The 25,267-nt window shown below is 44.8% G+C and overlaps 3 protein-coding genes across 5 annotated transcripts in view; 2 read left to right on the top strand and 1 right to left on the bottom strand.

The window, feature by feature from the left end:
* Positions 1 to 6,519, bottom strand: part of wif1 (wnt inhibitory factor 1) — a 30,509-nt gene extending 23,990 nt beyond the window's left edge. Inside the window, exons 1-2 of the mRNA XM_084050233.1 lie at positions 6,231 to 6,519; positions 4,363 to 4,502 (exon numbers count right to left, since the gene is read on the bottom strand). Of these exons, the coding sequence (XP_083906359.1) occupies positions 4,363 to 4,502; positions 6,231 to 6,399 (309 nt within the window). The 5' untranslated portion in view covers positions 6,400 to 6,519. The remainder of the gene's footprint in view (positions 1 to 4,362; positions 4,503 to 6,230) is intronic.
* The window catches only part of LOC311039739 (NACHT, LRR and PYD domains-containing protein 3-like), a 246,419-nt gene that overhangs the window by 69,804 nt on the left and 151,348 nt on the right, over positions 1 to 25,267 (top strand). The gene's annotated exons all lie outside the window — the stretch shown is intronic.
* lemd3 (LEM domain containing 3) overlaps positions 11,848 to 25,267 on the top strand; it is a 54,891-nt gene continuing 41,471 nt past the window's right edge. For all 3 annotated transcript variants that reach the window (XR_014600197.1, XM_084049698.1, XM_084049699.1), the window contains exons 1-4: positions 11,848 to 13,176; positions 16,471 to 16,749; positions 22,094 to 22,241; positions 24,281 to 24,321. Coding sequence is in view for 2 of the 3 variants with exons in the window: in XM_084049698.1 (XP_083905824.1) it covers positions 11,881 to 13,176; positions 16,471 to 16,749; positions 22,094 to 22,241; positions 24,281 to 24,321 (1,764 nt within the window). In the remaining variant the exon portion in view is untranslated. The remainder of the gene's footprint in view (positions 13,177 to 16,470; positions 16,750 to 22,093; positions 22,242 to 24,280; positions 24,322 to 25,267) is intronic.

Here is a 25,267-nt window from a genome sequence, read left to right as displayed (position 1 = left end):
TCTCTCTCTCTCTCTCTCTCTCATGTCGTGCGTCTGAGAATTCGACCAATGTGGGTTTTTTTCCCTTATTTTTTTTCTTTCTTCCTGGTTTCTCTGCCACAGCTGGCGCAGATGTTTGGCACATGTGTGTGTGTGTGTGTGTGTGTGTGTGTGTGTGTGTGTGTGTGTGTGTGTGTGTGTGTGTGTGTGTGTGTGTGTGTGTGTGTGTGTGTGTGTGTGTGTGTGTGTGTATTTGAACAGAGGGGCCGCTTTGATGGGCGGTGCCCCCCCCCTCCCCCCACCCTCGTCACACGGCCTCGTCAAATACCACAAGAGAACCTCAGCTAAAAAAAAAAACTATTTAGAGGGACCCCCCCCCCCCATAAGCAGAGGGTACACATGGAACCATGTGAACCCTCTAGACATAGCTTCACTCATAGCATCATAGATAAGCAGCCACTAGACCGGGATCCATAACATTTAAAGGGCAAGACCACTTTGTTAGAGGTGTTTGGGTTGTGTGTTTACCTTGCCATGGTGTAACTCCAAAGGTGGACAACAAATCAAAAATAATTGCTCCATTGATTAGAAATTGATAATTCAAAATATGCTCCTCATTGACTTATACATTGTACGCTGAAACAGATCTCAAAGTCATTCTTTTAGCACGTAAACGAACACGACCGAAGCTGATTCAGACAATATAGAACATCACCAAACCCACTACTGTTTGTTTTTTTTATAAAAATGTCAACTTCCTGTTGATTTTACTATTTGAAGATCCGGATCCGGAAAAAATCCGCTTGGGCTAAACTTTTTCAGTCATCCGCGGACAACTTTTTTTTTTTGGACCATGACGGAAGCGCGCCGACTCAGCAGACCTTGAGGCCGAGGAGTTTCGCCCGAGCGCCTCCAGGCGCGAGTGCCCGCGACGACCGGCCGATGGTCTGCTAGTCGACTAAGCGCCGTCCGAGTTATGTACCGATAGGGACAGAATCGTAAATAATATTGGTGGGGGCTGCGTTTGCCCCACTCACTGCGTTTGCCCCAACTGCCACTCAAAGTGACTACTGGCCAATCACAGTGCGTCTTTCCCGGGACTTAACCAGCTCTCAACTTCCGGTACACAACCGCACGACACTTACAAAGCTGGCGTGCGTGCGAGAGTGAGCGTTCACTTCCTGATTGCTGGCTGCCAATCACCAGTGCTTCCAGTGATTGGTTGGAGGAGACTACTTAAGGTGTGGTCTGGCAGTGTCCACCCATACATGTCCCTGTCCACCCACACATGTCCCTGTCCACCCACACATGTCCCTGTCCACCCACACATGTCCAGCCACAGAAGACAGTTGTTTTGTATTACAGCCAGTGGTGGAAAAAGTACTCAAATGTTTTACTTGAGTAAAAGTATCAATACTGCAATGTAGAGGTTCTCTGTTACAAGTAAATGTCCAGAATTCAAAATGTACTTGAGTAAAAGTATTGGTATCAAAATGTACTTAAAGTACCAAAAGTAAAAGTACAAAAATGTTTGAAAATAGCCGATATACAGTACAAGCTCACAACACGTCGCACCGCGACCCGTTGTGAGCTTGTAGATCTGCTATTTTCAAATAGCCTATAGGTATAAAATAGGGCTGAAGTGGTTAATGTATGTTTTATAATGTAATCAGTTATATCTGCAAAGTAACTAGTCACTAATGTTTTCAAATAATTGTAGTGGAGTAAAAGTACAATATTGTCCTCTGAGATGTAGTGGAGTAGAAGTAAAGGTATAGACAATTGGATACACTGGAAGTGAGTAAATGTACGTCGTTACCTTACACCACTAATTACCACATATTTAGGTTAGATCAAATTAGAGTAGAGAATAAACTTTATGTTGTGTTTTATCAGGTTAGTGTTTAGTATGCTTATGTTTGTTTCCCTGAGTTGCTCCATGTGTCATATAGGATTTTGTTAAAGTCTATTTCAATTAATGTCAATATTTCAAGTTATAAATAAAAATGGGGTTCACTCCCAATGTATGTTCATCCCTTTTTCCCTGTGTTTTGAGTTTATGGACGGATTTCTTTCATATTGTTTTGCTGTTGTTAAATCAAGTCTATGATCAGGATCTGCATTTCTGTGTGTTGTTTTTGAAGTGTTTCTGGTACCTTATTTTGTAGTATTGTTCCTAGTGTTTCCTGTCTGCCCTAGTAACTGTTTCCTGTCCTCTCTCACCTCCCTGTGATTATTTAGTTATCTTCACCGTAGACACATAAAGGTAGACGCCTCCTTCGGCTCTGAGGCGTTGGTATCTCGGGCGCCATTTTAGCGTAGGCAAGCTGTAAGCAAGCTTCCGTGTGTGTCACAGAAGGGGGCGTTCGGTAGGCCAATCAGAGGCAGGTGGGGGCGGGTCTTTTCGTAAGAGGCAGCCGCGCAGCAGACGCGCTGTGATTGGCCAGTAGTCTACGCCAGTGTTTCTCAAATGGGGGTACATGTACCCCTAGGGGTACATGTACTATTATAGAAGTCAAAGAAGTCTAACTATACTATAAGGGGGTACGTGAAAGAAAGTGGAAAATGAAAGAAAGAAAAAAAGATTGTTTAACTATGAAACATGAAGAAACTTTGTGTGAACCTAATGATCTGTAAAGTTTTAAACCAAACAAAATCAAAAACTTTATAGCACAACTGTTACTGAGTAGAAAGTAATACTTATTTGCACCACATATTGACATCAAAATGTAATTTTTGATGTCAATATTTTGTATGCAGTAGTCTTATAAATGGGGTACTTGGATACAGAAAGCATGGAAAGGGGGTACAGAAGTCAAAGAAGTTTGAGAAACACTGGTCTACGCGCTGTGATCATAAGCTCATATAAGCTAAGCTCATAGCGCGGCACTCCTGAGTGCCACGCAACGAGCTTGTAGATCTGCTATTTTTGAAAAATCAAGAAAATGTGTGCAAATGAATATATTTATATTCTTTTCAAGCAAACATTTTTTACTCAAATCTAAACAACATTTAAAACAACATATTTAGAGATGGGTGTCGGCGGCTGAAAACATGTCATTTTGGGAGTCCTTGACATGAAAAAGTTTGAGCACCACTGATGTAGAAACATGCGTTTTTCAGAAAACTGTTGGGATTTAGAAGACGTTTGTAGAATCGGCTTCAGGTCTCAATAGAGCCCCGAAGTCTGACGTAATTTACACATCCTAGGTTTGTCTACCTGGTTCGCGGTTTCCCCCCCCGCCCACCCCCCCCCCCCCCCCCCCATTCTGAATCCCCATAGACGTGTTTAATATCTCGTCATATAAGAACTGTGTTCCAGAAATAAACAAATGATCCCGCGGTGGTTTGACTCTTATGGATATGAAGCATCAACTGACGGTGAGAAAACATTAATGTTACTTCAACGAATGAGTTAAATTTTGTCCAGAAACAGACTGTATCAAATATAAGTGACTGACTATCATAAACGATACAGAACCTCCTCCCTGACAATATCACAGAGACAGTTTGTTTATTTTTGGACCACAATTCTTATATGAGACGATTCTATGATGACACAATGTTATTCTCCATAGAGACATGACTTTATGAACCAGAGGATGAACGAGTGACGTCAGGACGTCTGTACTCTCTGTAACCTCTGTATTCCTGTCATTCTGTATCTATTCTACGTGGATCCAGGTTTGCTAGTTTTTGCCAGGTGTGTTGCCTATTAAACCCTGTAAAATCTGCTTTTGACAGGATTCTGCTTTCGTGTCCTAAACCGTCATTCCTGACACTGTGACTAATTCCATTCATCAAGTTGTGTCTCCATTTTTTGGGGATTGGAGATTTAGCGTTAAGGAATGTTTTACAATGTAAAACAATCTGGTCTTTATCCTGAGCTGATTAATGATCACACACACACACACACACACACACACACACACACACACACACACACACACACACACACACACACACACACACACACACACACACACACACACACACACACACACACACACACACACATGCAAGAGAAGACACACACACTCTCACAAACTGCAATAAAACGAGTCTCACTCCCAATACAACAAAGACACAAACACACAGGTGATCAAGATCCATCAACCTCAGCTCAGGAAGATCTGACACACACACCCACAGACAGACAGACAGACAGACAGACAGACAGACAGACAGACAGACAGACAGACAGACAGACAGACAGACAGACAGACAGACAGACAGACAGACAGACAGCATAGAGACAGACAGACAGACAGACAGACAGACAGACAGACAGACAGACAGACAGACAGACAGACAGACAGACAGACAGACAGACAGACAGACAGACAGACAGACAGACAGACAGACAGACAGACAGACAGGTACCTGTCTCGCTGCGGTCCAGGTAAAGTTGATATGTTGTATGTTGACAGGAATAGCCGGCATCCTCTGCTGAGCCTTTCTGAAGTCATGAGTGAACGGAGCCATTTTCCCCTCTGACACGATGAGGATGTCCTCCTCAAAGCCTGCATAGACACCCATACGTTAATATACACACATATATACACACACATTAACAACACGGTATGTCCTCCTCAAAGCCTGCATAGACACCCATACGTTAATATACACACACATATATACACACACATTAACAACACGGTATGTCCTCCTCAAAGCCTGCATAGACACCCATACGTTAATATACACACATATATACACACACATTAACAACACGGTATGTCCTCCTCAAAGCCTGCATAGACACCCATACGTTAATATACACACATATATACACACACATTAACAACACGGTATGTCCTCCTCAAAGCCTGCATAGACACCCATACGTTAATATACACACATATTGATACAAACATAAACAACACGGTATGTCCTCCTCAAAGCCTGCATAGACACCCATACGTTAATATACACACATATATACACACACATTAACACCACGGTATGTCCTCCTCAAAGCCTGCATAGACACCCATACGTTAATATACACACATATATACACACATTAAAACAACACAGTATGTCCTCCTCAAAGCCTGCATAGACACCCATACGTTAATATACACACATATTGATACAAACATAAACAACACGGTATGTCCTCCTCAAAGCCTGCATAGACACCCATACGTTATACGTGCACACATAATAATACAAACATAAACAACACGGTATGTCCCTGCCGAGAAACATTTTGAGATGGGGGTCCGCGGCCAAATACATATCATTTTGGGGGTCCTTTACCCGAAAGAGTTTGAGAACCACTGTCTCATGTGATAGGCCGGGGGTCCCGGGTAGAACTAACTATAACTAACTGTTAGGGGACAGGCCGGGGGTCCCTGGTAGAACTAACTATAACTAACTGTTAGGGGACAGGCCCGGGGGTCCCTGGTAGAACTAACTATAACTAACTGTTAGGGGACAGGCCCGGGGGTCCCGGGTAGAACTAACTATAACTAACTGTTAGGGGACAGGCCGGGGGTCCCGGGTAGAACTAACTATAACTAACTCTTAAGTATAAACTGACAACACATTTACCTGATTGTAAAAGGTGTGGACTTGTTACAGCTGACAGAATTATGGAATATTTAGCACTTACTAGAATTTATTTTAAGTCAAAATTTGAACTGTGGACCCCCCAAAATAATCATATTTGAACTGTGGACCCCCCAAAATAATCATATTTGAACTGTGGACCCCCCAAAATAATCATATTTGCACTGGGGACCCCCTCCCCCTGACAAGCACTGGAGGAGAGCACAGATACATGTTGTTGGATGCATAGATGTTTGCCTCTTTAGGACAAATGTGAGAGTTTGGACAATTTGATTATGTTGTACATTAAGATAATCATCTGGGGAAGAAACATTATAATAATCATGACAATAATTATGATAATAATATTAACACTGTTGGGGACCCCCCTGTCCCAACCCCACAGAGCCACTTCCACTTTGAATAGAGTAATATGTCTTGATAATATCATAATATGTATTATAAAGGAGTCATATATACAGTCAGATAAAACATGCATTAACCACTTTACATTGGCCAGATCTACTTACAGCTTGTAGATCTGCTATTTTCAAAATATTGGTATACATTTAACACTTGTGAAATAGGACATTCTGCATAACTTTTACTTAGTAAATACTTTCATAACAATACTTTTGTACTTTTACTCAAGTAAAGTAAATATAGTTTATATTAATAATAATAATAATATTTACCTATGAGTATCCTGGCCTGGTTAGAGTCTATCCACATGAACAGAGAGCTCAGGGCTTCAGGCTGATGATCCTCAGATTCAGCGGAGAGACTCCGAGAAACGGCCGAGAAAAGCAGCAGAAAGCCGGCGTGGAGGAGCAGAGAGGACCGGGGAGACATCCTCACCTTCATGGAGGAACTGGTTCTAATGCAACAACTAGATGTTTCCTCTACAATAGAATATAATATAATATATATACATATATATAAATGACTCTATGATCTGATTCTTTATTCTGCTCTTTCTTTAGACTCAACTTCTCTCTCTCTCTCTCTCTCTCTCTCTCTCTTTCTCTCTCTCTCTCTCTCTCTTTCTCTCTCTCTCTCTCTCTCTCTCTCTCTCTCTCTCTCTCTCTCTCTCTCTCTCTCTCTCTCTCTCTCCGTTCATTGGTTCACGATCTAGAGTGAAGAACCTCCTCTGTAGCGTGTGTGTGTGTGTGTGTGTGTGTGTGTGTGTGTGTGTGTATGTGTGTGTGTGTGTGTGCGCGTGCGTGCGTGTGCGTGCGTGCGTGCATGCGTGCGTGCGCAAGCGTGCGTGCGTACATGCGTGCGTGCGTGTTTGTGCGCACCACTGGGGGATGGTTGTAGGAAGCATGCACGGCCACAAGGTGGCAGAGTCTCACTAAATGTAGAATCATCCTCAACTAGCTGGATGGTCTACATGAGCTTTGTTATTATTACTACTGCTTTTATATACCTTTACTTTGCTTTGTAAATAGACTAAGGTAAATGTTCTATATAAATACATTTGACTTGACTTGACTAACGATACATTTTTTTTTGTTTTTAATATATTTTTGGGGCTTTTTATGCTTTTGTTTGGAGAGGGAAAAGTAGGCTGACAGGAAATGGGGAGAGAGATGGGGGGGGGGGGGGGGGGTGACACACAGCAAAGTACGTCGGGATCGGGAGTCGAACCCGCGACCCGCTGTCAGGCTGGCATTGCAGCTTAAAGGACGACTTCACCCATTTTCAACCTATCTTCATATAATAGGTCCTCAGACTCCTCACTAATACTCATGATAAAATGATACCATTTTTTTCTACTTGGTCTGTGTCTCATAGGAGGGCTGTGGACAGTCCAGAAACCTGTCTACCAGTGACATCATCGTTAGGTAGGATTCTTTTTTCCAAAAAGATTACATTTTTTTTATTCAGATTTTTTATTAAGGCGAGAACAGTGATCTATTATTGCATTGCAACTTTCCAGGACTACAAAGCCTGCAGTTTCTATTAGCTTGGATTCCCCATCGATGATGTCACTGGTAGACTTTTCTGAACTGTCTACAGCCCTCCTCTGAGACACAGACTGATTAGAATTTTTTTTTTGTGAAGATAGGTTGAAAATGGGTGAAGTCGTCCTTTAAGGTGCCTGGACCGTCACTGTACGAAACATTTTAACAGCTAGAATCAGAATCCAGAATCAAACTTTATTGTCACATCACATTACAAGTAATATGGGTGAAATTCTTAATTGTACAAGCTCATTAATGCAGTGAAAAGATTGAAGAGGTAGAAGACTAGAAGTACTGTAAAGTGCATTTAAGAGAGTGTCTTAATGTAAGTAATAGGTAAGGTAAAATGTGTCTGTAATTAAAACATAGATCATAGATCACAGATATCTATTCTATAGTAGTATATTCTTTACACCAGTGGGTTCTCAAACTTTTTCATGTCAAGGACCCCCAAATTTACACTTATTGGCTGGCGGACCCGCTGGAACTCCCTCAAGGACCCCTGGGGTTCCCCGGACCACACTTTGAGAACCACGGATGCTATAGACGGATTTCCGCGCGACGTCATCACAGAGCAGAATGCGCAATCTGCGCATGCCCGGGTGAAAGACGCGTTCGAAAATACAGCCCTGAGCGGCAGTGAGCGCACTGGCCAATACAAACTAATAGGCGAGTGTGCTCCGGTGCGTAATTTCCAAACGCACCCATAGGCTTCCCCCTCCCCTGCGCGGTCATATTCCTCTCATGTTTACAAACAGGAAACCCGTCCATAGTTTCAATGTACAGATTATTATTATGATATTATACTGTTTAGACTGATGCTAGCTTCACCTTAGCCCTGAAACATGACAGTCATGGCGCAACTTGTTCCTGTTTTTTTTTTGTCTACCCCACGGCCATGGATGTAACAAGTTGAAACGCTTCAGTCTAAGTACCCGTATCTTCCGTATTGTTCAATAAAAAGTATTTTATCCGATTGGTGGCCATTTTCTCATAAAGTTATAATGTATCAACGTGCAGTACACCTCCCAACCGATAGGGTCACGTAGTTGAAAGCAGATGAAGGACATTTTGAGAAATTGGCCACCGATGCGAATAAAATGCTTTTTATCGAACAATACGGCAGATACGAGTACTTAGACCCAAACGTTTTAACTTGTTACATCCATGGTCGTGGGGTCAGAACTTTATATTTTTAAAATGTGAACGTTATTGTAGATGTAAGAGGAGTTGTATGGAGAAATATGTCATTTTTATTTTATTTTTCCCCTGGCTGCTGTGGCTGTTAATCCGTCCTGTGACATGAACGCTGTTGAATGATCTTTATGTGAAAATAATAATAATAATGAAACTTGTATGGAAATATCTGTATTTATTGTACTTATTTAATTATTTTGGAAAATGTTTAATGTTTTTGTAAAAAAAAGAAAGAAAAAGAAAAACAATGTAGGAAATGCAGATAATAACAAGTATAAATATAGCTGCAAGCAGCGATAATATGGGGCCAGGAGAGAGAATTCCTTTAACAGGTCAGTTCACGAAAGTCCTTGCGGTCTTGTTTCCAATGAGGGCCTGTGAGCAATTAGGGGTTAAGAGTCTTGCTCAGGGACAAATTTCATCGACCTGGCCTGGAATCGTACCTGGGGCAAACAGAGCCTCTGGCTCCCTAGGCGGGCTCACTAACCACTCAGCTATGGCCGACCCTGAGAGAGAGAGAGAGAGAGAGAGAGAGAGAGAGAGAGAGAGAGAGAGAGAGAGAGAGAGAGAGAGAGAGAGAGAGAGAGAGAGAGAGAGAGAGAGAGAGAGAGAGAGAGAGAGAGAGAGAGAGAGAGAGAGAAACGGAATAGATTGAAGATAGAAACGGAATAGATTGAAGATAGAAACGGAATAGATTGAAGATAGAAACGGAATAGATTGAAGATAGAAACGGAATAGATCGAAGAGACAAGGAAACGGAATAGATTGAGTCATGTTTTTTGCAATTCAACTTAAATGAGTGTGCATCAAGTGAGGCTTGAACCAGCAACCTTGTGGTCGTGAGGCACTCTTAGGTAGCTGAAACACTACCTATAGTGCTATAGATTTGTCCAGGCTGATATTGTCTGTTGAGGATCACAAACTCTTGCCTTCTGTCATGACCCAAGCCCCTGTTTCACTAACACTAAGATCACTCGTTCACAAACCATTTACCAATTAAGAAATTGTACATCTCCTCAGAAGCAAAACTAGTGAAAGTAGCCGATCTACAAGCTCACAAACCATTAAAAGTTGTCAGATTGTACATCGGCTATTTTCACAATGAAGTATGTTATACATTGAAAAAACATACTCTCATTGCTATCTGAAAAGTTGTGAGATTGTAGATCAGCTGTATGTAAAAAACACTCAATTAAGTATTTCATGTTATCTTTAACAATTGCAGATGTATTCATTGATAGTCATGTTGTGTGAAATGCAACTTAGATGAAGTCTGCACCAAGTGAGGCTTGAACTGGTGACCTTCAGGTTGTGGGGCACACATTTAAGCGAGAAGCCACCAACAGACAAGAACCTGTGAAAAAGGAGATCACACAGATCATACAGTTTCACGCAAATAGCTGAAAAATCCTGGGTTTAAGTGTTTTTCAAACTGCTCAAGATTGCGGACAATCTAAGGGCGGTGCTTACTGGTCAACGTGATAGATGTGTTCCTCATTAGTCAAGGCACATGTGTAAGCAGGTCTAATGGCTGTCGGCCAAACGAGGCATGACTTTTGCCTGTTTAAAGTTTCAATTTTCAAAAAATTGCTATAGCGCCCCCGTTTGACCAATTGGAGTAAGATTGGTTTCAGTGATATTTGGAATGGCCCTTTACATTTCTGCAAAGTTTCAAAGAATGGTAAGTCTGCATGTATGTGTTAGGGGCAGATGAATAATTGTCATAAAACTGCAATATTCATTGGCTCATTAAAGCTTCATTTTTTCACTTATGGAAGATATTTTGCAAACGTTTTTTGGTATAGGTCCAAAGTTCATGTGTAAAAAGTTTCGTGCAGATTACTCAAAAATCCCAGGAGGAGATAGGTTTTAACTGTCATATAATTCGAAATGGTGGGAGATCTAAGGGTCAGAGGTCAAAAGTCAGAGCGTGAAAGTTGTTCATCATGAGGAGACGCATCTGTGTATTGAAGTTTTATGGCTGTAGGTAAAACAGGGCATGAGTTGTACCTGTTCAAAGTTGGCATTTTCAACTGAGTGCTATAGCGCCACCTTTTGACGAAAGATTGTGAGATTTATTTTTTGATCGTTTTTCATGACCATCTATCATATGGCCGAGTTTCATAAAAAGCGTATGCACGGTTCAGCCAGAACTGGCAAAAACGGCAGAAGAAGAAGAAGAAGAAGAAATGGAATAATGCGAATAACAATATGGGTCCATGCTGGAAGCCTGGCCCCATAATAAATAATAAATACAAATAAAGTGGAAGATTTTAATAGTAAAACGAGCCATAGAAATGGGCCCGCGACCCATCGTTTGGGAACCACTACGTCACATCCTGCCCAGACAGACAGACTGTAGTGTGTGTTTGTGTGTGTGTGTGTGTGTGTGTGTGTGTGTGTATGTGTGTGTGTGTGTGTGTGTGTGTGTGTGTGTGTGTGTGTGTGTGTGTGTGTGTGTGTGTGTGTGTGTGTGTGTGTGTGTGTGTCTGTGTGTGTGTGTGTGTGTGTGTGTGTGTCTGTGCGTGCGTGCGTGCGTGCGTGCTGGCGTTGCCATGTCTGCTTATTATAAGCGACTTTTGGCTTGTTTTTCTGTAAAGTTGCTTATAAATATTGGTGGTTGTGGGTTTTTGGGCTTATTTCTGAAGTGTAGTAATAATAATAATTATAATAACAATAATAATTATAATAATAATAATAGTTGCTAATTTGGTCTACAAATTAGCAATTGTTTTTTGGTCTACACATTTTTGGTCTACAAATTAGTATTTTGGTCTACAAATTAGTATTTTGGTCTACAAATTAGTATTTTGGTCTACAAATTAGCATTTTTGGTCTACAAATTAGCAATTGTTTTTTTGGTCTGCACATTTTTTGTCTACAAATTAGCAAATACAAGCTCGCATCGCGACGCGTCGTGTGAGCTTGTAGATCTGCTGTTTTCAATGGATGGGTGCAGTTTGTTGCTTCCTTTGGGCTTGTTCTCTCAACACAACCTGGCAACACCAGTGTGCAGCGTGTGTGTGTGTTCCAGTAGCTCATGCCGCTTATTCCTCTCCCACAACCTGGCAACAGCGGTGTGTATCGTGCGCCCGCGTCTATGCGTATGTGTGTGTAGTGTAGTGTATCTCAGACAGTGTGTACACACACACACACACACACACACACACACACACACAACATGGCGGCCGTGTCCTCCATGTCTCTGTCGTCTCTCTCTGATGAGGAGCTGTTCTCCTTGCTGAGGAGGCACGGCCTCTCTCCGGGCCCGCTCACAGAGAGCACCCGGCCCGTCTACCTCAAGAAGCTCAAGAAGCTCCGCGAGGAGAACCAGAACCACCCCGCGTCTGCTCCTTCCTCCTCCTCCGCGTCCTCCTCCTCCCGGGGAGGAGGCGGTAAGACGCGCAGCTCCTCGGGCCTCGCCGCTAACTCCCACACCGAGGCTTCTTCTTCTTCTCCTCCGCCCCGGGCCTCGGCCTCCTCGGCAGCGGCCTTGGCTAACTCCCAGCCCGAGGCTTCTCGTCGGGCCTCCGGGGCTTCGGCGGGAGGCCGCCAGAGCGCCGCCGCCTCGCCGAAGACCCGGAGCGGCTCCGCGACTCACTGCGACACCGAGGCTTCATCCGGAGGCCTTCTCCTCCACCACCGGAGGAAGAACAACCCCGCTTCTCCTTCTTCTCCTCCTCCTCCTGCGGCGGCTTTGAACCAGAAACACACTCCCTCCGGAGGAGGAGGAGGAGGAGGAGGGCGAGGAGGAGTCCTCCTGGGCTTCAGCTCCGACGAGTCGGACGTGGAGGCTCCGCAGAAGAAAGGAGGAGGAGGAGGCCTGAACCACCGGAGAGGAGACCGCTCCTCCTCCGGGTGTCAACAACAACAACAACAACAACAACAAGAACAGAGGCCTCCTGCTTCTCCTCCTGGAGGAGGTCTAGACGGGAAGAGGAGCTCTGGGTCTGGGTCTGGGTGGGGGGGCAGGAGGAGAGCAGCCAGAGCCCAGGAAGAGGAGACGGGGAGAGGAGGTTACGAGGAGCCAGAGGATGAGGAGGACGGGCAGACTTGTTCTCCTCCTCGGAGGAGCAGCCGGTCAGTGAACGGCAGCAGAGCCTCTTCCTCCTCCTCCTGCTGGGACTCCAGCGGAGTCAAGCTGGCCGCGGATTACTCCGACTCTGATGAGGAGGAGGAGGAGCAGCAGGAGGGAGGTGCAGGAGAGGGAGCAGGAGGTCTCCTGTCCCCGCTGGAGAGACACCGCCGTCTGACTCCTTCCTCTTCCAGGAGGAGTCATCACCACCACCCTCCGCCATCTCCTTCTCCTTCTCCTGCTCCTCAGGAGAGTGTAGAGCACCGGGGAGGAGAGGAGGAGAGAGGAATAGGTGGAGGAGTGAGAAGGAGCTTCCCCAGGAGTTCCATCTTCGTGTCCCTGGCAGGAGCAGGAGGAGGTGATGGGTCCTCCTCCTCCTCAGCCTCCTACAACAAGAACCACGTAAGATGATTTATTAAGTAGAAAGTACTGTTCCTGAAGAAACAGTGTGGGATCGCTAAGAATGTTGACGGTATTGAGTATTGATATTGTTAGTGTTAAAGGTTTGAAAGGTTTAAAGTTCTAAAGGTCTGAAAGGTTTGAAAGATTTGAAAAGTTCTAAAGGTTCTAAAGGTTCAAAAGGTTCAAAAAGTTTGAAAGATTTGAAAGGTTTGAAAGGTTCTAAAGGTTTTAAAGGTCTACGGTTCTAAAGGTTTGTCGGTGTTGAATAGTGTAAAATGTAGTTTTCTATGGTAAAACTGTGGTTGCTAGGGTCTGATAGCCGGTTGCTAGGTTATAATCGGAGGTTGCTAGGGTAAAACAGGTGGTTGCTAGGGTCTAATAAGGGGTTGCTAAGGTCTAATATGCAGTCTATATGGTCTAATATGCGGCTACTATGGTAAAACAGCTGGTTGCTAGGGTAAAACAGCGGTTGCTAGGGTCTAATCGGTGGTTGCTAGGGTATGATAGGTGGTTGCTATGGTCTAATATGGTGTTGCTAGGGTCTAATAATAAGCAGTTGCTAGGCTCCACTGTAGCTAAATAGGATTTCCCCATTGAAATGAATGGGATTTTTTAGCAGTAAAAAGGGAAATATCTCTAAAAGTACAAATTATTTCAAAAATTCAAATGGTAGCCGACATGTCCCGAGTAGGCCGAACGTTGAAGAGTTGGAACGGAGTTTGTCGCTAAAAGTATGAAGGACTAGTTAGGGGCCAAAAAACGGGCGGAATAATAATAAATAGTGGCGATAACATTAGTGTGATCGCTTTAGCGATCACACTAATGTTATTTTATTTTAATAATTATTGTTGTTGTTATTATTTTATTAAGATGCTGCTTTATACATTATTATTATTATTATTATGATTATTATGTTAAGATGCTTTATAAATGATCATTATAGATTCAGACAGAAGGTGCGATGTTATAGTGACACATGTTCCCCCTAAAATATAAATAATAATCATCATATTTTAACAGGAGATAATCATGTTTTAACTGGGGACCCCTCAAGATAATCATGTTTTAACTGGGGACCCCTCAAGATAATCATGTTTTAACTGGGGACCCCTCAAGATAATCACGTTTTAACTGGGGACCCCTCAAGATAATCATGTTTTAACTGGGGACCCCTGAAGATAATCATGTTTTAACTGGGGACCCCCCACCCTGACAAGCACTAGGAATGTATGAGTTGAGGTTCTGTTCCACAGATAATATAGTGCAAATATTATGTCTCTTTCTTAGGTAATATTTGATTATTTATTGTAATACAGTTGATGCCTTTTGACACATTAATGCTCTTATTTAAACTTTCCTTAAATTGTAACTTTATAAATGTGCAGATACCCTGTATACCATTGGTTCTCAAAGTGGGGTCCGGGGACCCCCAGGGGTCCTTGAGGAAGTTCCAGGGGGTCCCCAGCTAAATGATAGATTAGGCACCAAATGGACCCTTATGGGTCTGTAACTCTGAGAGTGTACAAATGGAACCAAATGGACCCTAACGGGTCCATTTGGTTCCATTTGTACACTCTGAGTTAAATTAACATTGATTTTACAATATAAATTGCGGTCCAAGTGATAGAAATGCCATTAAATGGGGGTCTGTAGCCCTAATGCATGTCAAACTGGGGGTCCTTGAAATTAAAATGGTTGAGAATCACTGCTAGAGCAGTAAAAAAATCTTCTCTTATGAGGGTCCCTGGCTTATCTTTTGAAATGGGGGTCCGCGGGCTAATAAGTGTCAATTTGGGGGTCCTTGACATGAAAAAGTTTGAGAACCACTGCTGTATACACTCTACTGTATGTTAATGTGTTTACTGTTGAGGGAGAAAACTTTGTTGTACATTAAGATAATCATCTGGGGACCGCCCCTGGGGTCCCGCAAATGACCCACAGTTTGAGAACCACTGAGAGATGAAGCAGGGACCCCTTAGCTGAGAAATAGATGAAGCAGGGACCCCTTAGCTGAGAGAGAGATGAAGCAGGGACCCCTTAGCTGAAAGACCGATGAAGCAGGGACCCCTTAGCTGAGAGAGAGATGAAGCAGGGACCCCTTAACTGAGAGCTTGTAGATCTCCTATTTTCGGAAGTGGTGCTGAATTAGTAGCTCAACAAAAGCTAATTAATCCTAGTGTATGACGGAGGACAGTTTCACCATAACTGAAAACCTCCTAAACCGCTATACCATTTATTGTGAGTGTTTTTTTTATCACTATAAACGATAATAATAGAGTACAGACGTCCTGACGTCACTCGTTCATCCTCTGGTTCATAAAGTAATGTCTCTATGGAGAATAACATTGGGTCATCATAGAATCTCATATAAGAATTGTGGTCCAAAAATAAACAAACTGTCTCTGTGATATTGTCAGGGAGGAGGTTCTGTATCGTTTATGATAGTCAGTCACTTATATTTCATACAGTCTGTTTCTGGAGAAAATGTAACTAATTCGTTGAAGTAACATTATGGTTTTCTCACCGTCAGTTGATGCTTCATATCCATAAGAGTCAAACCTCCGGGGTCATTTGTTTATTTTTGGAACACAGTTCTTATTTGAGGCGATATTAAACACGTCTATGGGATTCAGAATGGGGGGGGAGGGGGGGAGACCGCGAACCAGGTAGACAAACATAGGATGTGTAAATTACGTCAGACTTCGGTGCTCTATAACGATTATTTTCCATCCCTATTCCTTACTCTTTACCTGTAACTCTGTAACCTTAAGTTACCTGTGGTATAATGAAGGTGTCTGTCTGTCTGTCTGTCTGTCTGTCTGTGTACCTGTCTGTCTCTCATACAGAACCACATAGATCAGGGGTCTTCAACCTTTTCAGGCCCAGGACCCCCTAGCTGAGAGAGAGATGAAGCAGGGACCCCCTCTATACTGTATAAAATTGTGTTTCAGATTCAACTTTTTTTGTTTACGGGGTCTGCTCTTTTTTCCCTCTACACCTAAACCTCTTAGCCAAAAATAGCCGATCTACAAGCTCACAACGCCTCGCAGTGCGAGGCGTTGTGAGCTTGTAGATCTGCTGTTTTTGGTAAAAGTTCTCCTCAGAAAAGGGATGCTAGGGTTCAAGTGGTTAAGGGGAAAAAAAATCATATATCACACAAAGATTTGGCGGACCCCCTGTAGTAACTCTGAGGACCCCCTAGGGGTCCCGGACCCCCTTGTTGAAGACCCCTGACATACATGGAGATGGTATAATAAAGCTGTCTGTCTGTCTACCTGTCTGTCTCTCATACAGAACCACACAGAAGGAGAAGGAGGTCGGTTCAGCATCGGCCTGAGGCCTCGTTTCTCCAACTACAGTACCCTGTCCCACAGCTACCCCCGGCCCCCCTCCCCGCCCAACCACCACCACCACCACCACCACCACCACTCCACCGCCAACCACGCCCCCACAGGAGGAGGTCCGCCCGGCAGCAACCACGCAGCGACCTCCTACGGCCTCCAGGCGGCGCTCAAGCACCGCAAGATGTCTGCTCCAGAGGACGAGCTGCTGCAGCAGTTCAAACGAGACGAGGTGAGACGAGACGGTCGTCACGATCGCAGGCGCACGCACACACGCACGCACGCACGCACGCACGCACGCACGCACGCACGCACGCACACACACACACACACACACACACACACACACTGACACGCACGCACGCACGCACGCACGCACGCACGCACGCACGCACGCACGCACGCACGCACGCACGCACACACACTGACACGCACGCACGCACGCACGCACGCACGCACGCACGCACACACACACACACACACACACACACACTGACACGCACGCACGCACGCACGCACGCACGCACGCACGCACGCACGCACGCACGCACGCACGCACGCACGCACGCACACACACTGACACGCACGCACGCACGCACGCACGCACGCACGCACGCACGCACGCACGCACGCACGCACGCACGCACGCACGCACGCACGCACGCACGCACGCACGCACGCACGCACGCACACACACACACACACACACACACACACACACACACACACACACACACACTGACACGCACGCACGCACGCACACACACACACTGACACGCACGCACGCACACACACTGACACGCACACACGCACGCACACACGCACGCACGCACGCACGCACACACACTGACACGCACACACGCACGCACACACACTGACACGCACACACGCACGCACACACGCACGCACGCACGCACACACACTGACACGCACACACGCACGCACGCACGCACGCACGCACGCACGCACGCACGCACGCACGCACGCACGCACGCACGCACGCACGCACACACACACACACACACACACACACACACACACACACACACACACACACACACACACACACACACACACACACACACACACACACACACACACACGCATGCACGCACACACACACACGTTTGTATTACTATACTTCTGAGGACGTCAGCACTTTAGGACAGCCATGTTATGAATGCCATTTAAAATAATAATTGCCATTTTTAACCGTAAGCCTAAAGCTGAAAAACAGCCGACGCGTTGTGGGCTTATGGATCGGCTGTTTTTCGGTGCATGACACTGGCGCGTAACTAAGTATAAATCATGTTGAACTCTAATTCTAATTCCTAAACCTAACCTCAAAGACACCTAAATGTCTAATCCTGACCTGAATGTTTTACTAATTGTAAAAGTATCTCTAAAAAATGTGTTTTAACTATAAAACAACCATTTGTCTTGTGAGGAGAACGGTCCTCACAATGTAGATTTCTTCAAATTCTACTATACTTGGTCCTCACAAGTATAGTAATACAAACACACACATACACACTAGAGTTCTCAACGGGCGTGAAATTTAAAGCTCGGCCCTAACTGGGCCCTACTGGGCCGGCCCGAGGCTCGGCCTGAACCAAACTATTACCATCATGTGATGTTAGGCCCAAAAGAAACGGTGAGAAAAAAAAAAAAAAAAAACAAGATGGCGCTGACTGACTGGCGTTAACTTACACCGTGCTGATTTAAATGAAGTTAAACCCTTGTCTTGTTCACACCTTACTCTGTCTGTAATGCACCGTCTGCATTTCTCTGCCTCGCTCGACCGCTGCTGAGAGAGAGATGAAGCAGGGACCCCTTAGCTGAGAGACAGATGAAACGGGGACCCCTTAGCTGAGAGACAGATGAAACGGGGACCCCTTAGCTGAGAGAGAGATGAAGCAGGGACCCCTTAGCTGAGAGAGAGATGAAGCAGGGACCCCTTAGCTGAGAGATGAAGCAGGGACCCCTTAGCTGAGAGACAGATGAAACGGGGACCCCTTAGCTGAGAGACAGATGAAGCAGGGACCCCTTAGCTGAGAGAGAGATGAAACAGGGACCCCTTAGCTGAGAGACAGATGAAACAGGGACCCCTTAGCTGAGAGACAGATGAAACAGGGACCCCTTAGCTGAGAGACAGATGAAACAGGGACCCCTTAGCTGAGAGACAGATGAAACAGGGACCCCTTAGCTGAGAAACAGATGAAACAGGGACCCCCACTACATATTGTATAAAACTGTGTTACAGATTAAAGTTTTTCATAGATGGTTGGATTCATGTTTGAGTTCAAATTTTAAACTCTCAATATATAGTCAACTTGACTGTTGGCTCCTCTGTACGTGGTCTGCTCTTTTTCCACTCTACACCGACTCCAAAAATAGCAGATCTACAAGCTCACAACGCCGAGGCGTTGTGAGCTTGTAGATCTGCTATTTTTTGGCTAATGTTCCCCATATCACACACAGATTCGGCGGACCCCCTGTAGTATCTCTGAGGACCCCCTAGGGGTCCCGGACCCCTGGTGTAGACTCATGATAGGTTCCTGGTTTACCTATGATCCTATAGATCAGTGGTAGGTAACAGGCGGCCCGACAAGTCATTTTGTAAATCATTTACAATAGCTGACTGACAGTCCAGGTAGGATATGGACAGCAATAGCTTTGAATTGATGAAATCAGGCGTGATGAACAAAATAGTTCTATTTCCATTCTTTGAATGTTATGTTTTCACTGTCAACATTCCTCTTGAGACTTTTGGATGAAAATCTCCTCTCACGTTTAAAAAACACACCAAAGCTGTGTTTCACATGTTTTAAATGAGACATTGTTTCTCTCCATTCTAAGAGACCTTGAACCATGAAAGAGCTCTTGTTGGAAAAGGAGTGCTCTCCGTCTCCAGATAAAATGTTCACTAAATATCCTCTAAGTGAAACATTGAAGGATGACGCCTGCACACAAAGGATTACATAAGCATGTCTGTTGTGCACCTGTAACATTTGATTCCACATGCTTTTTCTGTTATACCACATCTTTATGTAGTAACTTTTATAACAATACAGTTATTATTATTGTATGTGTTTGTTTGTTGCAAGTTCCACGTCCTAAATGAACCGTTGATTGTGTTCTGGCCCACCATCTAATGTCTTTGAAAAAGTTTGGCTCGAGGTCAAACTTACTTGCCGACCTCTGCTATAGATTACTATTTCTATACATGTGATGCATTACCTGGTGTTTTCACTGTAAATCACTCTGGATTATGAACGTCTGATAAATGCCTACATTGTACTTCATTTTTCTCCCCCTCCTTCACACCAAACCTCTGCCGAAAACAGCCGATCTACAAGCTCACATGTGAGCTTGTAGATCGTCTATTTTCGGCTAATGTTCTCCTCAGGATAGGGATGCTGGGGTTCAAGTGGTTATTGTAAAAGAAGAAATCGCAGATCGCCAATAAATTGGCACTAGAAAAGCACTAACGTTTGAACAGCTCCCTCAGTCCTTTAAGCTCCAGTTATACTTCGCTGTATAGGGGGGCGTGCGCCGAAAATAATTTCGCTAATTTCGCTAATTTCCCTTCCCCCCCCCCCCCCCCCCGATGAAGCATACACTGGGTTGTAACGCGTGCAGTAATGAGTTGCTATGTCTGAGCGCTGTCAATGAACACACCCATATGAGACGCCATGCACCTGTCTCACTCTCTCACTGCCATGCACCTGTCTCACTCTCTCCCTGCCACGCACCTGTCTCACACTCTCACTGCCACGCACCTGTCTCACTCTCTCACTGCCATGCACCTGTCTCACTCTCTCCCTGCCACGCACCTGTCTCACTCTCTCACTGCCACGCACCTGTCTCACTCTCTCACTGCCACACACCTGTCTCACTCTCTCACTGCCACGCACCTGTCTCACTCTCTCACTCCCATGCACCTGTCTCACTCTCTCCCTGCCACGCACCTGTCTCACTCTCTAACTGCCACGCACCTGTCTCACTCTCACTGCCACGCACCTGTCTCACTCTCTCACTGCCACGCACCTGTCTCACTCTCTCACTCTCTCTCACTCTCAAATGGATGAACATTTCACACACACTTTGAATCACGCTTTTACATTTAATGAACATGTCGTAATGCTGCTTTTTAGGATGTAGATTTGGGGGGGTGGGGGGGTTTTAGATGTTGAGGTATATCCATATCGCTAAGCCCCAGAATTCGTAGAAGTAAAGTAAAACAATCACGTGTTGAGAGGTCATGTTCTACTTGCCCAAAGGCCATGCCCACTTGCCCACGAAGTAAATCCGTTTTGTCAAGGGGGGCGGGGGGGGGTCAGCACGGAGGGGCGGTTTCAATGCTGTAACGCTCGTCTTTTCTCCTGTACGCTTCTAAATTCCGCCGTTTTTCGCCGTTTTTTTTTCTTCACGCCGTTTCGTGCCCCCCAAAGGTCGGTGCCCTGTGCTGCGCCGCTTTTATGCGCCAGATTGGGACGTTCACGGCATATTTGGCACCATCACGGTGCGTTCATCACCGGTGACTACTAGTGCCTGTAACACAGCCAGCAGCGTGCTGCGTACTGACTGTGTCTGTGTGTCAGGGTTCGAGGACACACTCACATGCAGCATGCGTCCCCTCCCCCTCCGCCTAATGGCTGTGTGTGTATGGGGCCGACGCGTGCTTTAGCCTGATTGTGTGAGTGTGGCTTCAGGAAGTCAATTCCTGTCCCAGCTGTTGGTGCGCAAAAGCGCTTCCCTTCGTCTGATGTGCCACGCAGCATGCATGCTTAGGTGCTAGAGATGCGCGGATGGCCTCTCACGTCACCCGAATCCGCATGTACAAATTAATTATCCGCCCGTTATCCAACCGCAATGATTATATTATCCAATTTAAATATCCGCACCAACCGTTTTTCCCGTATGGCAAAATATTATTATTTTCTGGTATTCCCCGTTAGTTTTAGTATTAGTTGTGCAATGCGATCACAAAATGCATTGATTTAGCCTATGGAATATCGGTGTGTCTTTTTTCTTTTTTTTAAACCGGTGCTGCGCTGAACATACAGAGCGCACTGCTCTGCTGCGCTCAACAGACAGACTCTGTGGGGCATCCAACATACAGGCATCCAACATACATGCGGCATCCAACATACAGAGCGCACTGCTCTGCTGTCAGCACAGCACCGGTTTAAAAAAAAGAAAAAAGACGCACGTCGCACGGACATCCCATAGGCTAAATCAATGCATTTTGTGATCGCATCACACAGAGGCTGCTCTACACACTCACACAGACACAAGCACGCAGAGATTTACCTATTTTATGGATAGATATATTAGATGTCATTCATTTATTTACCGCAATATTTCACCCGCGGTTTATCCGATATTAATTAATAATTATATTTGATTGACCCGAATCCAGCCAAACCGCGGTTAACTGCGGCAACCGCGGCTAAAACCGCGATCCGCGCATCTCTAGTAGGTGCGCATGCGCACCAGTTATGTGACCCCTGTGTGTATTGCCCATGTGTGGCCTAAATAGTGACATGTTATTTCTCTCTCTCTCTTTAAAGGTGTGTTCGTCGGGGCGTGTCAGCGCTCACTACCTGTCCATGTTCCTGCTGACCACAGCCTGTCTGTTCTTCCTCCTGCTGGGGCTGGTCTACCTGAGGATGAGGGGGGGAGGAGGGGGGCACGGGGCCCCCGATGCTGACGTCATCAGTGAGTACTAGAACACACACACACACACACACACACACACACACACACACACACACACACACACACACACAGACACACACACATTTTAACCATTTATTTATGTCCACACAAAGGAGAGTATACAGGGACACAAATATTAAAGGTGCAGTGAGATTACATCACAAAATCATGAATACGTCTTCATGATACAATAAGCATGTCACTCAGTACTCTATTAGCCTGGTAAACCCTCCCTCCGGAAATCTCATTTCCATTTGATTTCAGAAAGGAGTCTGGTCTGAAACGCCTTTCTCCAATAATCGCTCTGCTTGCCGAGCCGACGAGCCTATCAGCGTCGTCGCTCATTGTTCTGTGATTGACAGCGACAGTTGGCCAATCAGGTGGCGAGTTCGAGTGAGCCCAAATGAACCCGAGTGCAGCCTGAGAGCCGCCGAAAAAAGACGAACGGCAGCCATTGTTGTTTGTGCGAGTGCCTTCACTTCTTACTTTCAGTTTTATAACGCTTTCAAACTTCTTTTTTGAGGCACGGAATTTACTTATGAGATATCGTTTGGATAGAATTTAGTTGTTTAACTTCATATATGTGGTCAATTAATCATGACAGAGCCTATTTAAAAATATAAATTTAGAGAACCGGCAGGGGCGGGGAGTGACACGCATGTATCCCAATAAGGCAACCTATTTTCGGCATGGCCGTCCCAAAAGTCCCGTTGCGTCACATAGTCTGGAGCTCGTCAAAATGAACTGCTCATTGGCTGAAGGGGAAAACGATCATTGGTTGAAGGGGTTGTCGGTCAACGGTATTACTCCCGCCCAACTCCAGCCCACAGCGATTATTGCAGAAAGGCGTTTCAGACCAGACTCCTTTCTGAAATCAAATGGAAATGAGATTTCCGGAGGGAGGGTTTACCAGGCTAGTACTCTATGGGTATAAGTAACAGTGTCTCCGCCATATGTGACGGCTGCCAATTATAGCAGAAATAGAACAATACTTTGCCAGCCTTTTTGCCTCCTATTTGGGCATCTTAAGTTGTTGGAACCCTCTAACAACCAGTCTGTGGGTATGTCCTAGGCTGCCAAATATAAAAACAAATAGTCTGCACCTATACCCTAGCTCTGAGATGGTATGTAGAAGTGGTTGGTATTTAATGACCTTGGTCATAAAGGCTTCCTCTAGGCTCAGGTCAAAGGTGCATGCTATCTCTAATACAAACACCTCTCTGGACACTTCATCAACCACAACAACATCTGGTGTATTAGCTGTCAAAGATGTAAATATGTCTGGGTTATCACAGAGATGAAACATGGAGGAAATGACACGGGAATGTTTGTACATTCTCACTGAGGGTGCATGATTTTTTGATATGTCCTTTGCGATGAGTTCCACTATTCTATCGTGGCGTGCAATGTACATCCCTTTGTATGCATAACAGCCATTCAAGATGTGTGACAGTGTTTCAGTGATCTGTTCTGTGGTGTGGTGCAGACAATGAGGAGCTTGACTGGTGGGAAACCATATGGAAAGGTTGAGTCTGGTGGGAAGGACTTGTAGTCTGGCTTTTATAGTGAATGTGATGATGTCCTCATTGAGTGCAGTGTTTGTAGTGTGTGTGTTTGCAGTGACACAGACACACACACACACACACACACACACACACACACACACACACACACACACACACACACACACACACACACACACACACACAGACAGACAGACAGACAGACAGACAGACAGACAGACACACAGACACACACACACACACACACACACACACATGGAGGAGGAAACCATGCAAGGCACCAACCTGCTCATTCAGTGTCTTGCTCAAGGACACTTTTCCACACTAACTCTGGGGGAGTCCCCCAGCCCGGGATCGAACCGGGAACCTCCCATCCGGCCGGTCTACCCCTGAGCCACTGCCCCCCCCCCCCCTCTCTCTCTCTCTCTCCTCCTGTGTGTAGTCATTATAGAACAGTGTGGTGTCTTGTGAAGATAATTGTCTCTTTGTGACTAAATGTGTTTCTCTGTCTTCTAGGAAACAACCATCCATTTGGAACAGACTTTGACAGCTCTTATGTAAGAACATCATTCTTCATACAGCCTTGTTATTGATTCATAGTTTCAACCTTTTTCAGATCAAGGACCATTATTTACTGAGCCAAGGACCACCATTTGATGACATTTAGACTCTCAGACCCAAAACGTATAAGAATATTTTGTTGTCGTTGGATAAGATCAAAATAACAATTCTTCTACATTCTCTGATTGTGTAGACTTCTTATAAATGAAGTTAAGTTAAGATTTTTAACAATAATTTAACTCTTGAGAGCGTAAAATGAAACCAAATGGACCCGTAAGGGTCCATTTGGTTTCATTTTACGCTCTCAAGAGTTAAAGATCTATAAGGGTCCATTTGGTTTCATTTTACACTCTCAAGAGTTAAAGATCTATAAGGGTCCATTTGGTTTCATTTTACGCTCTCAAGAGTTAAAGATCTATAAGGGTCCATTTGGTTTCATTTTACGCTCTCAAGAGTTAAAGATCTATAAGGGTCCATTTGGTTTCATTTTACGCTCTCAAGAGTTATAGATCTATAAGGGTCCATTTGGTTTCATTTTACACTCTCAAGAGTTAAAGATCTATAAGGGTCCATTTGGTTTCATTTTACGCTCTCAAGAGTTAAAGATCTATAAGGGTCCATTTGGTTTCATTTTACACTCTCAAGAGTTAAAGATCTATAAGGGTCCATTTGGTTTCATTTTACACTCTCAAGAGTTAAAGATCTATAAGGGTCCATTTGGTTACCAACTCTCCATCATTTAGCTGGGGACCACCTGGAACCCCTTCAAGGACCACTGGTTGAAAACCACTGGTTTAAACCATTAAGATGAGGCCCATTGTTTAAATGTCTTCTAAATCAGGGGTTCCTAATGTACCACCGGTCCGCCAGAATGCGGACGCTAATTCCAACTTTATGGATTTGTAATATACGCTCAGGCAACGCTGAGTTTATAACTTTGCA

Source organism: Gymnoscopelus microlampas (assembly GCF_963454915.1).
Source record: "Gymnoscopelus microlampas genome assembly, chromosome: 23".
Classification (NCBI taxonomy): domain Eukaryota; kingdom Metazoa; phylum Chordata; class Actinopteri; order Myctophiformes; family Myctophidae; genus Gymnoscopelus; species Gymnoscopelus microlampas.
The sequence above is the reverse complement of the archived record's forward strand: the minus strand, read 5'-3'. Positions and strand labels throughout refer to the sequence as shown.